The sequence below is a fragment of the Cervus canadensis genome, chromosome 7 (assembly GCF_019320065.1).
Source record: "Cervus canadensis isolate Bull #8, Minnesota chromosome 7, ASM1932006v1, whole genome shotgun sequence".
Classification (NCBI taxonomy): Eukaryota; Metazoa; Chordata; class Mammalia; order Artiodactyla; family Cervidae; genus Cervus; species Cervus canadensis.
Genome location: NC_057392.1, coordinates 35,689,908 through 35,704,784, shown reverse-complemented (window position 1 = coordinate 35,704,784; position 14,877 = coordinate 35,689,908). Strand labels below are relative to the sequence as shown.

The window sequence follows — 14,877 nt, the reverse complement described above, 5'->3', positions numbered from 1 at the left end:
ATCAGGATTTTATTATTTAAATCTCCCACCTCCCCCAAGTCATATTCCTTTTGTAAAGGCTCACATCACAGAATCGCACCTGTGGTAAATACTCTTTTGAAGTGAAGAATTAATTTGTAATGCAAATAATTACCTCTTTATTTATCTCATTTTCAAGTAGGAATTTTCATATATCAAATTTTCATGAAGACAAATTCAGGGCAAATGATTTCACACCTTTTTTCTTCTCCGTTGCTTACTCTCCTTCCCCCTCCCACTTCCCTCCTGTCCTACTTCCCTCTGGGTTGTTTTCCTTCCTCCTTCCAGGATCTGTGCAAGGCCCTGAGGCTTCTCTCCCTGATGCTGCTTTTGTCAAACTGAAATACTTTCGGTTCAAGTATTGGAGTGAGCCTTTGTTGTACCAGGCCGACTCAGCTAACACCTGCCTCTAAAAGAGCTCACAAGCAGAGCCAAGTGAAGAAAGCACTTGTATGGAGAACTGGCTGTTGGTCTGTAACCCCTGACAGCTGGGGATTTCCATTTCCTGACTGTTCTCTATCTATCAACTTCAATTAAAGTCCACCTTCTTCAACTGAAAAACTCTGAGGAGTCAGTCTCTGCCTCAGCCTCCTCAGGGGTAAAATGAGGGCAATGATCTCTGTCCTGTCTACTTTACGTGTTGTTGGGGAAAAAATCATCTGTAAGAAAATATAAACTGGAAAGCATGATCTAGCTATACAAGAATATCTACTGCTTGTGCTTAATATAGATTTGTTGCCTGAAAATATCAGGGATGGGAGTGTTGAGTATGGAACTGGGTAGAAATAAATGATCTTTAGGGAGGGTTTTGAGCAAGGAACTCTGAGAACTGAGATTTTTTAAAAATTTATTTTATTAAAGTATACTTGATTTACAATGTTGTGTTAATTTCTGCTGTACTGCAAAATGATTCAGTTACAAATATAATACATTCTTTTTCATATTCTTTTCTGTTATTATTTATTATAGGATATTGAATATAGTTCTCTGCATTATGGGCTTCCCTCATAGCTCAGTTGGTAAAGAATCCGCCTGCAATGCAGGAGACCCCGGTTCAAATTCTTGGGTTGGGAAGATCTGCTGGAGAAGGGATAGGCTACCCACTCCAGTATTCTTGGGCTTCCCTTGTGACTCAGGTGGTAAAGAATCCGCCTGCAATGTAGGAGACCCCGGTTCAAATTCTTGGGTTGGGAAGATCTGCTGGAGAAGGGATAGGCTACCTACTCCAGTATTCTTGGGCTTCCCTTGTGACTCAGGTGGTAAAGAATCCACCTGCAATGCAGGAGACCTGGGTTCGATCACTGGGTTGGGAAGATCCCTTAGAGAACGGAAAGGCTACCCACTCCAGTATTTCTGGCCTGGAAAACTCCATGGACTACAAAGAGTCAGACACGACTGAGCGACTTTCAATTTCACTTCCCTGCGTTATATAGTAGGGCCTTGTTGTTTATCCCTCCTATGTATAGTAGTTTGCACCTGCTAAGCCCAAACTCCCAATCCATCCCTCCCCAACCCCCAGCCCCACCTGGCAACCACAAGTCTAAGAACTGAGTTTTTTTAATCAAGAATTGCCCTGTCCCTGCTCCTTCCCACAGGGGTGGCTCTGGGTTTGTGAAAAGCAGGGGTGGCCTGTCTGTACTGTATTTGTGGTATCTGGTTCCAGTGCCCCTCTACATAACTGACCCGAGGTATATCATGTGAGAGGGGCAGACCAAAGACTGTAAGGATTGTTCAGGGTATGGAGAGGTGGAGTGGATGATCAGGCCCCTCAAGACGGCTGTTCTCTTGCACTGTGTACATCCCCTGCCCAACCAATGCCTGCCTCACCTGTATCTCACGCACATGACTGACCTTCCATCCCACATACCTGCCCCAGGCCCCAGCTAGTGATTGTTCTTATCAAAGGGACAGGCCCCTCTACTGATCTCCTGCTAATTAATGAACCCACCTGATGTCAACTGGTAATTCCTGCTCCCCTCCTGCTGCCATGTCCTGCCCACTGTCCGCCGCACACAATGGACTCCAGGACCTTGCTTCAGATATGTAAGTTCTGATCCATTAAACTACTAATGTCTCAAAAGAAAAAAAAACAGAATCACCCTGTCCTCCCTACACTATGAAGATTAAAGGCTGAAGACTTCATGAGATAACAATGTTACTGCCTCTGAGATGATTTATTTCACTTCTAAAAATATTATAAGGACAAAACTGTCCAGAAGACTTTTAGATAGAGGGAGGGGAGTGGAGATAAGGGCAAGGCTTTTTCAGGATTTGCAAAGGAGGTAAAGTGAAGGAGCAAAGATTCTGGAAGCTAAGGGAAGTTGTGCTATGTGGAGTAGAAATTGAAAGGAAGTAGGAAAATAGCTTTATCAAGTGAAAATAAAGTTTAGAAAAGAGAGAAGCTATGAGATATGTTAGTAAGAAATGGAGAATTCAGTGAAAGGTTAGAAAAAAGCTAAGAAAGCCAAGAGGAGTAATTCCTTTCAATGAAGAAAACAAAGTTTGCCTGGTAATGCCAATCCACCTGCATTCCTGCTTGCCCACCACCATCAGCTTCAAACTTTTATAAGGTTTCACTCTGAAGAACTATAAGAGAAACCTCAAAGTTTTGTTCATTTAATTACATCAATCCTGAGCAGAATCATGAGGGTAGAAATAGAACATGGGTTTTAATCCCTGTCAGGGGGGAAAATAACATAGAGAACAAATTGCTGGTTCTTGTGTTGCCCTGGTGGTTATGCAAACATGACTTCAAACTAACTTCCTAAAGAAGAGACAAGGGAGCTCAGACAGGGGATTTGGAACATCATTTGGTAGAAACATTAAACTCAGCAACCCTGGGAGTGGTTCATGAGATTTAAAATGTTGTCTTCTAGGACTTACCGGGTGGTCAGTGGTTAAGACTCTGTGCTTCCAACACAGGGGGTGTGGGTTCTATCCTTGATCAGGGAATTAAGATCCTACAATGTTGTGTGGAGCCTGCCAAAAAAATAAATACATAAAATAAAAATTTTTTAAATGCTGTCTTCTTGGATGATGTATTTCATTTTTGAAAATATTATAAGATGTATCAAACACTCAAAAAACTTTAGAGAATAATATTGTACCAAAGAAGGGCAATGCCAAAGAATGTTCACTACCACACAATTGCAGTCATGTCACATACTAGCAAAGTAATGCTCAAAATTCTCCAAATTAGGCTTCAACAGTACGTGAACTGAGAACTTCCAGATGTTCAAGCTGGATTTAGAAAAGGCAGAGGAACCAGAGATCAAATTGCCAACATCTGTTGGATCGTTGAAAAAGCAAGAGAATTCCAGAACAACCTCTACTTCTGATTCATTCACTATGCTAAAGCCTTTGACTGTGTGGATCACTACAAACTGTGGAAAATTCTTCAAGAGATGGGAATACCAGCCCACTTTACCTGCCTCCTGAGAAATCTGTATGCAGGTCAAGAACTAACAGTTAGAACGAGACATGGAACAATGAACTGGTTCCAAATTGGGAAAGGAGTATGTCAAGGCCGTATATTGTCACCCTGCTTATTTAAGTTACATGCAGAATACGTCACACAAAATGCCAGGCTGGATGAAGCACAAGCTGGAATCAAGATTGCTAAGAGAAATATCAATAACCCCAGATATGCAGATGACACTACCCTTATGGCAGAAAGCAAAGAGGAACTAAAGAGCCTCTTGATGAAAGTGAAAGAGGAGAGTGAAAAAGTTGGCTTAAAACTCAACATTCAGAAAACTAAGATCATGGCATCCGGTCCCATCACTTCATGGCAAATAGATGAAGAAACAATGGAAACGGTGACAGACTTTATTTTCTTTGGCTCCAAAATTACTGCAGATGATGGTTGCAGCCGTGAAAGTAAAAGATGCTTGCTCCTCAGAAGATGCTTGTCCTCAAATTTAGACAGCATATTAAAAAGTAGAGACATTATTTGCCAACAAAGGTCTGTCTAGTCAAAGTTATGGTTTTTCCAGTAGTCATGTATGGATGTGAGAGTTGAACCATAAAGAAGGATGAGCACCAAAGAACGGATGCTTTTGAACTGCAGTGTTGGAGAAGACTCTTGAGAGTCCCTTGGACTGCAAGGAGATCAAACCAGTCAATTCTAAAGGAAATCAGTCCTGAATGTTCATTGGAAGGACTGATGCTGACACTGAAGCCAATACTTTGGCTACCTGATGGGAAGAGCTAACTCATTAGAAAAGACCCTGAGTTGGGAAAGATTGAAGGCAGGAGAAAGGGACGACAGAGAACAAGATTGTTGGATGGCATCACTGACTCAATGGACATGAGTTTGAGGAAGCTCCGGGAGATGGTAAAGGACAGGGAAGCTTGGTGTGTTGCAGTCGATGGAGTCACAAAGAGTCAGACACGACTAAGCTACTGAACATCAATTGCACATAATAGCTATATCAGATGTTAGCATTTTATATTCATTTCAAATCTTTTAAAAGAAAGAATACATTACAAATACACTTAAAGTAATCATCCTTATTGCATTTTCCTCCTTACATACCCAGAAGGAATCAATATTGGCATTAAATATTTATCATTTTCACCATGTTTTATGCCTTGCTATGTACACATATATCCATATTGCATTTTATGTTTTCAAAGTGTAAGTACAATTATAGTACCAATAGTATAAGTACTATTCTCTGAAAATCTTTCTTCATATAAGTTGATACATGTAGGTTTAGTTCATCATTCATTTTAACGCTATATAAACATACCATTCTCCTGTTGATAGTCATTTAATCTGTTCTCAAACCTTTATTGTTTTTAAAAGCTATAATGAATATTTTTGTACATATATCCTTGAGCATATGTGCTGAATTTTTTCTAGGATATAAACCTAAAAGAGAAATTATTAGTAGAAAGATTTGCACATCTTCTACTTTAGTAGATATTATCAAATTATATAATTATATCCTAATGAGTATCTGATTTTTTTAAAGCTTTTATTGGAGTATAATTGATTTACAATGTTGTGTCAGTTTCAGGTGTACAGGAAAGTGAATCAATTATACATATACATATATCCACTCTTTTTTAGATTTTTTTCCCATATAGGCCATTACAGAATGTTGAGTAGAGTTCCCTGTGCTAGTCAGTAGGTCTTTATTAGTTGTCTGTTTTACATATAGTAGTGTGTATGTGTCAATATTATAAATAGTGCTGCAATGAATATTGGGGTGCATATATCTTTTGAAATAGTGTTTTTATTTTGGGAGAATATATACCAAGTTTTTGTATACCAACATGAATTGGGGTGAGAGGCACAAAATTCAGTCCACAGCAGCCCCTAATGAAATAGCAGATCTGGGAAGTGATCGTTAGTGACTGTCATGACCATTAGAAGAAAAGCTGATGGATAAGTCTGCAGTATCAGGACCACTGATCAATCTTAACAGCACAAGAAGTGAATGAACCATTATGTGCCTCCTCATGGAAGAACACACCACCATCCTCAAAATAGTCTTGCCAGAAAAATCAAATCTGAACCTGATCTCACCTCTAGATCAGCACTGCTCAACAGAAGTATAATGTAAATCACATATGTACTTAGAAATTTTCTACTAGCCATATTAAAAAATAAAGTAAATAAATAAAATTAATTTTAATAATATATTTTATTTATCCCAATGGATTAAAATATTATTTACCATTAAGATGTTAACAATGTAAAAATAATTATTTGCATCTTTTTTATGTGCTAAACTTTTGAAATCTCTTGCATATTTTACACTTTAAGCATATCACAATTCAGACTAGCCACATTTCAAGCACTTCATTGCTACACAGATATTGATTCAAATAAACCAACTCTAAAAAATTATGAGATGATAGAGTAAATATGAATACTGTCTAGGCATTTGGTTATAGTAAGGTGTTATTCATTTTAAGTGGACTAAAAGTACTGTGTTTACTTATTTATTTGTTTATTGACTACAGTAAAATTTTTATTGAGCCACTTACAAAGATTTTTCAGTAAAAATCACTAGCTTAATCTTTAATCAATAATAGGATAAAATGGCATAGTGTCTAATGAAAGAAAATCTGAAGTGGTTGGCTACTTCACACATGTATTTTAGAGTTTCTTGGTTATTTTTTGGAATTATTATTAATTTTTAAAGAGCCCTTATTTTTTTAAAGATGTATGTTGAAATGTTTACAAATAATATTAATACCATAAATTGTCTGTAATTTGCTTCAAAATAATCCAGATAGCACTGAGAGGAGTAGATAAGAATATAGAAAAAGCAAGATTGGCCCTGAGCTGATGGCTGACACTAAGAACATGGTACCAGCTTGTTGTTCCGAGCTTCTGTCGAAGAACAGCGGTGTCTTGTTTATTGAACACTGTAAATTAGGATTAATCTATTACGTCATTCACTTTTGACTCCAGGAGAGGTTATAACAGTGGCCAGAATTTCTCCCCTGACCTTGAAGCAGATATCCAATCTTGGGCAATGTTTCCATGTTCCCTCTGCTTCCCTACATTACCCCAAATGCTAAAATTAAAAAAAAAAAAGATTGTGGATCTGAAGATTTAGATCAACTCTGTGAAAAAAATGAAGAAATTTCAACTGCTGTGAGGGAAGAAAAGTAATGTTTCAAATCCAGCTTGAGCCAGTATTGCTCCAGGAGATGTTCAGTTGGTGGAAACGGGGCTAACTCGAATATGAAACATCCAAAGAGAAGTCAAATCGCAGAGGGAGAACATGGAGCCGCTGGAGTCAGTTAACCACCTCCTGGTGGAATACCATCCTCCTTCCAGCACTAAACTTTGAGGATTCCGGGTTCCATTTTATCAGAGGAGGCAGCACTCCTCTCTTTGTATCCCCTGCATAGGCTGCCTAGTCAGTCAGAAACTGCTGTTGAGTGAGTGAGGGATGGATAATGGAGAGTAATCAGAGGCAATATGGCATCATGGAAGGAACACAGGCAAGTCTGGGAGGAATTCCTGGACTACTTTGTTAGTGGCCTGTAATTGTCTTCCCTTGGTAAAACTCTATACATCCTTTTTTAAATTACTAAGTTAACTATTTTCCCTGTTGTCCCCATAAGTAGATTCACATTCATCCAACTGCATGTTCTTTTTTGTTGTTCAAAAAATATGACGAGAAAAACTTCTCTACCATGTCACTTTGTATATCCCACACCAGTGTGGTTACTGTGCTATTTTGCACGGTTATAAATGTGTTTATTCTCTCCACTAAGCTGTGATTTCAAAAGCAAAACCTCTGACATTTTCATGTTTCAATCCCCACTATCCGGCAAATGTGGGACATATCAGCAGGCAGTACATGGTGAATGAATAGATCATCCATCGACAAACATTACTGGGCATCCAAACAGGTTAACAGCATGAAGTGGCAACTTCCTTAACTTTTTATTTTCTAGATGAACACTCCAAACGTGGCTTTCTAGCTAGGATCTTGTTACTGACTTCAAAAGTCACACAAGAAAACCAGTAGATTACTTTGCAGTTACTCTGACCCATATACCCATACCCTTTAAAAAAAAAAATCATAACCAGAATTATTCAGCTTGACCTTCTCATGAGACATGGATTAGATTGACCGTTGGTATTTTCTAAAATGTAAAGCACATATATATTGCTGTTATTAAGGACACTCAACTGAGTGTGCTTTCCAGTCTGTACTCCTTTCCCAAACTCTATATCCAAATGTTGCTCTATAAAGGTTTCAAATAATTGCCGGATCATTAGAAAAAGTCTCTACTCCTATGATTATCTTCAAGATTAGATCACTTCTTTCAAAATTCTGTTAAAAAAAAAATCAGCGATACATCTCTGTAGAAACTTGTTGTTAAGAGAATATATGCTATATACTTATTTCAGAGCCCTACCCTGGACCTCAGGTGCCTGTGAATGAGAAGGGGGTGAGGTTGGAATTATAGCCTAGACTATGGCACCAGATGTTCCTGGAATCAAAGTACATAATTGTAAGTAGTTATTTGATTGTTCTAGCCCTGTTTTCTCAAATATAAATGGAAAAAAATTATACTTTATTAGAGGGATTGTACATTTGTTGGGAGCCTTAAAATGAAGACCACTCAAATTGAATTAATGTCAGTCAGTCCAGACAAACTCAGCTCACTAATCTGGCCTGCAGTTCTATTTCTTCAATAACAAATATTAAAAACAAAAACAAAAAACTCTTTAACATTTGCATTTTCTTTATCATAGGAATTGTCATCTAGTGATTTTTTACATTCTCTCATTTCTTAGGGGAGTTTCAGTCTTCTGTTGTGGTTAGGATACGACTTAGATTATTGAGCAAAGTGAAGTTTTCTAATTATATAGAATGTATGTAATTCTGAGTTTACTCCTGGTCTGCAAATTCCAAGAAGGTAGGTGCTCTTTGTGGGGTGTTTGTCATTGAACTCCAAGTGTACAGAGTGATTGACACTTAGTTGGAAATCAATAAGCTTTTCTTGACTAACTGACTGTATGCTAGATATTGGAATGAATCAGGTTAGGGAGGATATATTTATGACTGAACAATATCCCCAGTGACAAATTATGGGGAAGTCCCTCAATGAGATTTGTTTTTATGTGCTGATTAGCTGGACCAAATTCCATAGATAATCAAGAACCTGTGAGAAAAAGATATGATTACTTGATGAGGCCCTGGAAGATGAACACCACTGTTCACGCCTTCCCTTTCTCCTGACACAAACCAGCAGCTCAAAAAAACCATGGAGCCCTTTACAATTATGTGAGGGGCATAGAACAGAGAAATGGCAGATATTGGAATGACTTGGTCTATATGATCTTTCTGAACTACGCTTGAGACATCTTTGCCAACTCCTATGATGCCCACAGTTATAGTAAAGTCAATGCAGACTTTAAAAAGAGTATCTATAAACAGAAAAATCTCTGCATTCAAGAATCACTATTATTCCAGAAGCTAGGAAGGCTCACAGCCATGACCAGAATGGTAAAATCATGCTTGTCAGAGTTCTCTCAAGAAACAGAAACAATAGGAGATGATAGATAGATAGATAGATACAGACAAATAGGAGAGATTTATTATAGGAATTGGCTCACATGATTATGTAGACCAAGAAGTCCCACAATCTGATCTGCCGTCTGCAAGCTGATGGCCCAGAGAAGCTTTGGGTGCAATTCTAGTCCAAACCCTGAGAACCATGGGAGCAAGTGGTGTAAGTTCCAATCTGAGTCCAAAGGGCCAAGAATCAGGAGCATCAATATCCAGGAGAACAGAAGACAGATGTCCCAGCTCAAGTAAGAGACTTATTCGTCCTTCCTACACTTTTTTGTTCTACTCAGACTTTTGAGAAATTGGATGGTGCCCACGAATTGATGAGCGAGATCTTCTTTACTCAGTCTACGAATTCAAATGTTAATCTTTTCTGAAACAGCCTAACAGACATACTCAGAAATAATGTTTTACCAGCTATTTGGGCATCCCTTCCACAGTCAAATTGACATATAAAATTAACCATCACAAGTTCCCAGTACGTGATGTAGGAGCTGCTTAAGAGTACCAAGGTTTTATGGAGGCAGAACAAGAACTAGGGACCAGGAGAAAGGCTGGGAAAGGAAACCTAGACTCTTGTTCCAGCCTTTCCTCTCACTTCTTGTTAGACCTTGGGTTAGTCACATCCTATCTGGGCCTTGGTTCCACCTCTGTTTATAAAACAAAGGGGCTGATAAATGATTATATTTTCTGTGTCACCAAAGAGTCCTGTTTTTGACAAGGAGAAAAACTAAGCTAATTTCCCCTTCTCATCCCTTTCTAGAATTTAAATGTCCTTTTGTTTTTCATTTATATGTAAATGTGTGAGACTTTGACCAAAACAAAATTACCATCTCTGGGTGACTTCTCAGCCTTCTCCTCATTAAAATTGCAGCTGCAGATTTCTAGAACCAAAAAGGGAAAAGAAAGCTCTTGTTCTGCCTCCATACAGCCTCAGTACTTTTAAGCAGCTCCTACATCACGTACCGGGGACTTGTGATGGTTAATTTTATACGTCAATTTGACTGTAGAAGGGATGCCCAAATAGCTGGTAAAACATTATTTTTAAGTATGCCTGTAAGGCTGTTTCAGAAAAGATTAACATTTATGGGGATAAAATATCTTATCCCCATCCCTTTTATGAATTATATCATTCATTCAAGGAGTAAGTTTCCTAGCTGGATTGACTAGAAGACAAGTGCCATTGACAGAGGCAAGGAAGTTGAAGTTTGACTTTAGTTTGACTGAAGGAAGAAAGATAATATATCTGGTTTCTGATGTGTCAGATTTCTGGTAATAGCTGAATGTTCAAGCAGAAAAGTGAAGTTGAAGTGACTTTTTTAATATGACTGGAAGTGACTTTTCTACTCAAACAACATGGAATTGGAGTCTAACCATAGTCAGATACATGGTAAAAAAAGAAAAAAATGAATGTACTTTGTCATTCTCTTCTCTTTTGATGTGTAATTACTATGTGGGGGACTGAATATATTTTCATAGTTTGTATTTTCTTCAGCTGACATCACGGGAACTGATAAACGCAATTGTGATGAAAATGTTAAATAAGTTTGTTAAACAAAAATAAAAATAAATAAGTTGGGAATGGAAAATTGGAGGTGTGATCTGAAAAACTCTTATTATCTATTATGTCACTGAATTCTATGAAAGGACTTGTGACCAACATAAATCACCCTGGGGTGGTTTTAAGTACTACTTTAACTGTTTGGAAGGAAATCAGATCCTCTGAGGGGAGACCATCTTCTCATTCCATCCATAAAAATTAGAGTAAAACTTCATCAGACCACTGGATTTGTAATGTTCAGTCTTGAGGGCTAATCTTGCCTAATTTCTTCATGAAAGAAGCATCCTGAAGATGCTTGCCCTGTTTCTCAGTTACTGGTGGTTCCCTCAGCAACCCCTCACCTTTTGGTTTCTTGTCTCTTACCTCCTGTCTCACATCCCTTACTAACACCAACTATAAAGCAGTAGTTATTAAACGGTTATGAAACTTTGATTTGAAACCAAGATGTCTGGGAGGGAAGGGAAAATGGACTAAATAAAAGGAAGTGACTCTGAGCTGTTAAGAAAGAGAAGACCATTAATAGCCACATCTTGATTGTGTTCTGAAGCCATCCGAAAGACGCAGGGAACAAAGCGATAACAAGAGCAAATGCGTTCCTCAGACAAAGGAGCAGACAGCAGGGGACAGCAGTTCAGGGAAAAAGGCAAGCATTAGGGAGAGCGTGCAGAGGAAGGTGCGCTAATCCCTCTGAATCATACTAGCAGGAGCACGGGCCGTTTGAACTTCTTGGCAACTTCAGCTTGGACTCAAAGTGGAAAAAAGAAAAGTTCACTCTGAGTTCCTCTTGTCAGAGCAGGGGAAATTGCTTTGAGGCCAGTGCTAGAAGATGCTAATGGCAGAAGGCAGAACTGAGTCAGAGAAAATAAAAATGTGTCAGGTCACTGGGAGCTTGCCTAATGTAAAGTGAGATAAAATCACCGCTGACAAGACATTCAGCCTAGGTCTCACTGTGTACTGCTGTGTCAGCTCAGCTGGCAAAAATCTGAAGATAATGCCTCAACCGCACAGAGAATAAGCATTCCCTAGACAAACAGTAATTGAGCTCTCACTGTGTTGGCCGAGACTAGTGCTGTTAAATGCTAGAAGGTGTGATAGGAACCCTTACGTCCTTGTACCATCTGGTTTTGTGAGCCAGAAAGGATCCTTGGAAAAGGGTACTGGGAAACCACTACTGAACCTGGAAGGGCACAGCCCAGCAGAAAATAGGGTAGGATGGAGGAGAGTCAAAATGTAACTGGAAAGAGATAGGCTTCTCTTTAAATTCCTTAAGAAGACACAGTGACTGAAAGTCTTTCTTCTCCAGGCCTGACAGTTCTCAACCATAAAACAAAAAGTTGAACAAGGCAATCATACCTTCCCGTTGGGCAGGTTTGGAATTGTTTTGGGAGTTATGTGGGGATAATGCCAGGGTGCTGGGACAACATGGGGGATCTCTTCTGTTAAAAAAAATAAAATAAAATTACCTTATTGAATTCTTACGATCAAATACTGCCAACTAGCATTGCTTCCACTCATGCATCATTAAAAACAAACAGCTATTTCCTTGGTATTTCCAAATACCAAATACCTAACAAAGTTTGAACTTAAAATGCACCTTGATTAATATGTGAACCAGTAATTTTTTTAAGCATAACTAACAATTCAGTTCCTAACATGAAAGTGAAAGTGTAGTCACTCAGTTGTGTCAGACTCTGAGACCCCATGGACTGTAGCCTGCCAGGCTCTTCTGTCCAGGGAATTCTCTAGGCAAGAATACTGGAGTGGGTTGCCATTCCCTTCTCCAGGGGATCTTCCTGACCCAGGGATTGAGCCCTGGTCTTCTGCATTGCAGGCAGATGCTTTACTATCCGAGCCACCAGGGACTGGGGATCTCTTAATGTGGAAATCTGTAATCAGCTGCAGGAGCTAGAAACTCTAGGTGCTTTTTCTGTATTTTGATGCATCACTGAAAAACTTTTAAATGTTAAAGATGCCAGTCTTCCCTCCAGATTCTAAACCAAAAAGGTTGCAAATCAGGCACACTTAAGTTTTGTCTGACTAGAAGAATACTTTAAAAAAAATTGATCCAGCATTTGAAAGTTGTGAGTTTCAGTGTTCTGTGATGACCTAGAGGGATACAGTGGAGGGGGAGGCTCAAGGGAGGGGATATATGTATACTTATAGCTGATTCATTTTGTTTACAGCAGAAACTAACACAATGTTGTAAAGCAACTATACTCCAGTAATTAAATAATAACAATAAATTATGATGAAAATGCAAAAAAAAAGCTTTTATCTGAAAATCCAGATTTGTTGGCTACTCTGAAAGATTAAAGATGTGACAACACTGGATCCATGGCAGCAATTAGCAAGAGGTAGATAGCAGCTGTCCTGTTTGGATGGGGCATCTGTTCTCGTTTGACCATCCCCACCACTCACATTAGGGTAACCACATAACCTGGCCAAACTTGGGCACTTCTGAGAGTAAAAGGGGTGCTATTTGTAATGATGTCTGGACCACAGACCTAAACCAGGACTGCTGTGGGCAATGAGGATGTAGAGTTACCTCACTTCACACTATTACACTGGGCTTTCTTTTCTGATTTGCCCGACTATTAATTTGGTTATATGGTCATAAGTCAGGGATTCCCATGAGGAAGAAGGGAAAGAAAAGGTATAAAACAAGCAAGAGTTCTAGAGGGTGAGAAAAAATAAATGAGAAAAAGCATATTACAATGAATGCCGATTACCCCAAACCTTCAGGTAAAGGCAGAGCCTTGCTGGTGGCTGGCTCAGCATGTAAGTTTGACCTTCTTGGCTCCCTGCCCTACACAGCACTGTCAGTTTTAATAAGCTGTAATCCTGTCGCTATGAGCGAGACTAATCAAACTGCAGAGAGCAGCCTGTTCCTAATCAGGAAGGCACAGGATAATCATTTAACTCTGTGGTTTCTCAGTGAGCTCCAAGCTGCCTCAATAGAAAAAAACATCCTGGAGAAGATGGTTGCTTACACACGCTAATCTTGACCTTTTGATGGCCTTTGTTTGAAATTTTATTAAAATTCTTTAATTACACAAATATTTAGTTTGAAAAATGTGTTAAAAGAATCTCTTCCCTTTATCCCCAGAGAATAATAAAATATCCTCCCCCCAAAGCATATAGGAAACCTCAGACTCTTATTGATTTCTCAAGAGTCCACTTTAACTGATCACAGACTCAGACCCTCTCCCTGGTGGCTCAGATGGTAAAGAATCTGCTTGAAATGTGGGGACCCAGGTTCGATCCCTGGGTTACGAAGATCCCCTGGAGAAGGGAATAACTACCCTACCTACTCCAGTATTGTTGCCTCGAGAATTCCATGGACAGAGGAGCCTGGCGGGCTACAGTTCACGGGGTTGCAAAGAGTTGAACGCAGCTGAATGACTGACTTTCTGAGAGAGTGAATTCCTAGGCAGGTTGATAAGAAGTCCAAGGGTCCCTGAGAAGAGAGGGGTCAGAGGTTCTTGAGAAGGAGATAGGGGTCTGGAATTCTCAAGGAGGAGGAAAGGACAAACTTCTTTTTTTTTTTCTCTACATTCCTTAGTCACATAAAACAGTTTTTTAAGACCGGAAGTGATGATTATACAACAAGTTCAGTTCAGTTCAGTTCGAATTGCTCAGTCGTGTCCGACTGTTTGAGACCCTGTGGACTGCAGCTCGCCAGGCTTCCCTGTCCATCACCAACTCCCAGAGTTTACTCAAACATGTCCATTCAGTTGGTGATGCCATCCAACCATCTCATCCTCTGTCGTCCTCTTCTCTTCCTGCCTTCAATCTTTCCCAGAATCAGGGTCTTTTCAAAGAAGTCAGCTCTTCGCATCAGGTGGCCAAAGTATTGGAGTTTCAGCTTCAATATCAGTCCTTCCAATGAATATTCAGGACTGGTTTCCTTTAGGATGGACTGGTTGGATCTCCTTGCAGTTCAAAGGTCTCTCAAGAGTCTTCTCCACCACCACAGTTCAAAAGCATCAATTCTTCGGTGCTCAGCTTTAATTATAGTCCAACTCTCACATCCATACATGACTACTGGAAAAACCATAGCTTTGACTAGACGGACCTCTGTTGGCAAAGTAATGTCTCTGCTTTTTAATATGCTGTCTAGGTTGTTCATAACTTTTCTTCCAAGGAGTAAGCGTCTTTTAATCTCATGGCTGCAGTCACCATCTGCAGTGATTTTGGAGCCCCCCAAAATAAAGTCAGCCACTGTTTCCACTGTTTTTCCATCTA

At 39.3% G+C, this 14,877-nt stretch overlaps 1 protein-coding gene across 3 annotated transcripts in view; it reads right to left on the bottom strand.

Moving 5' to 3' along the window:
- Positions 1-1,549: 1,549 nt before the first annotated feature.
- The window catches only part of QTRT2 (queuine tRNA-ribosyltransferase accessory subunit 2), a 39,530-nt gene continuing 26,202 nt past the window's right edge, over positions 1,550-14,877 (bottom strand). The window contains exons 9-10 of one of the 3 annotated variants that reach the window (XM_043474908.1): positions 11,986-12,068; positions 1,550-2,997 (exon numbers count right to left, since the gene is read on the bottom strand). In XM_043474908.1, coding sequence (XP_043330843.1) covers positions 2,963-2,997; positions 11,986-12,068 — 118 coding nt within the window. In that variant the 3' untranslated portion in view covers positions 1,550-2,962. Of the gene's footprint in view, positions 2,998-11,575; positions 12,069-14,877 lie in introns of those variants that run through there. The other 2 variants (XM_043474910.1, XM_043474907.1) reach the window with 2 other exon arrangements.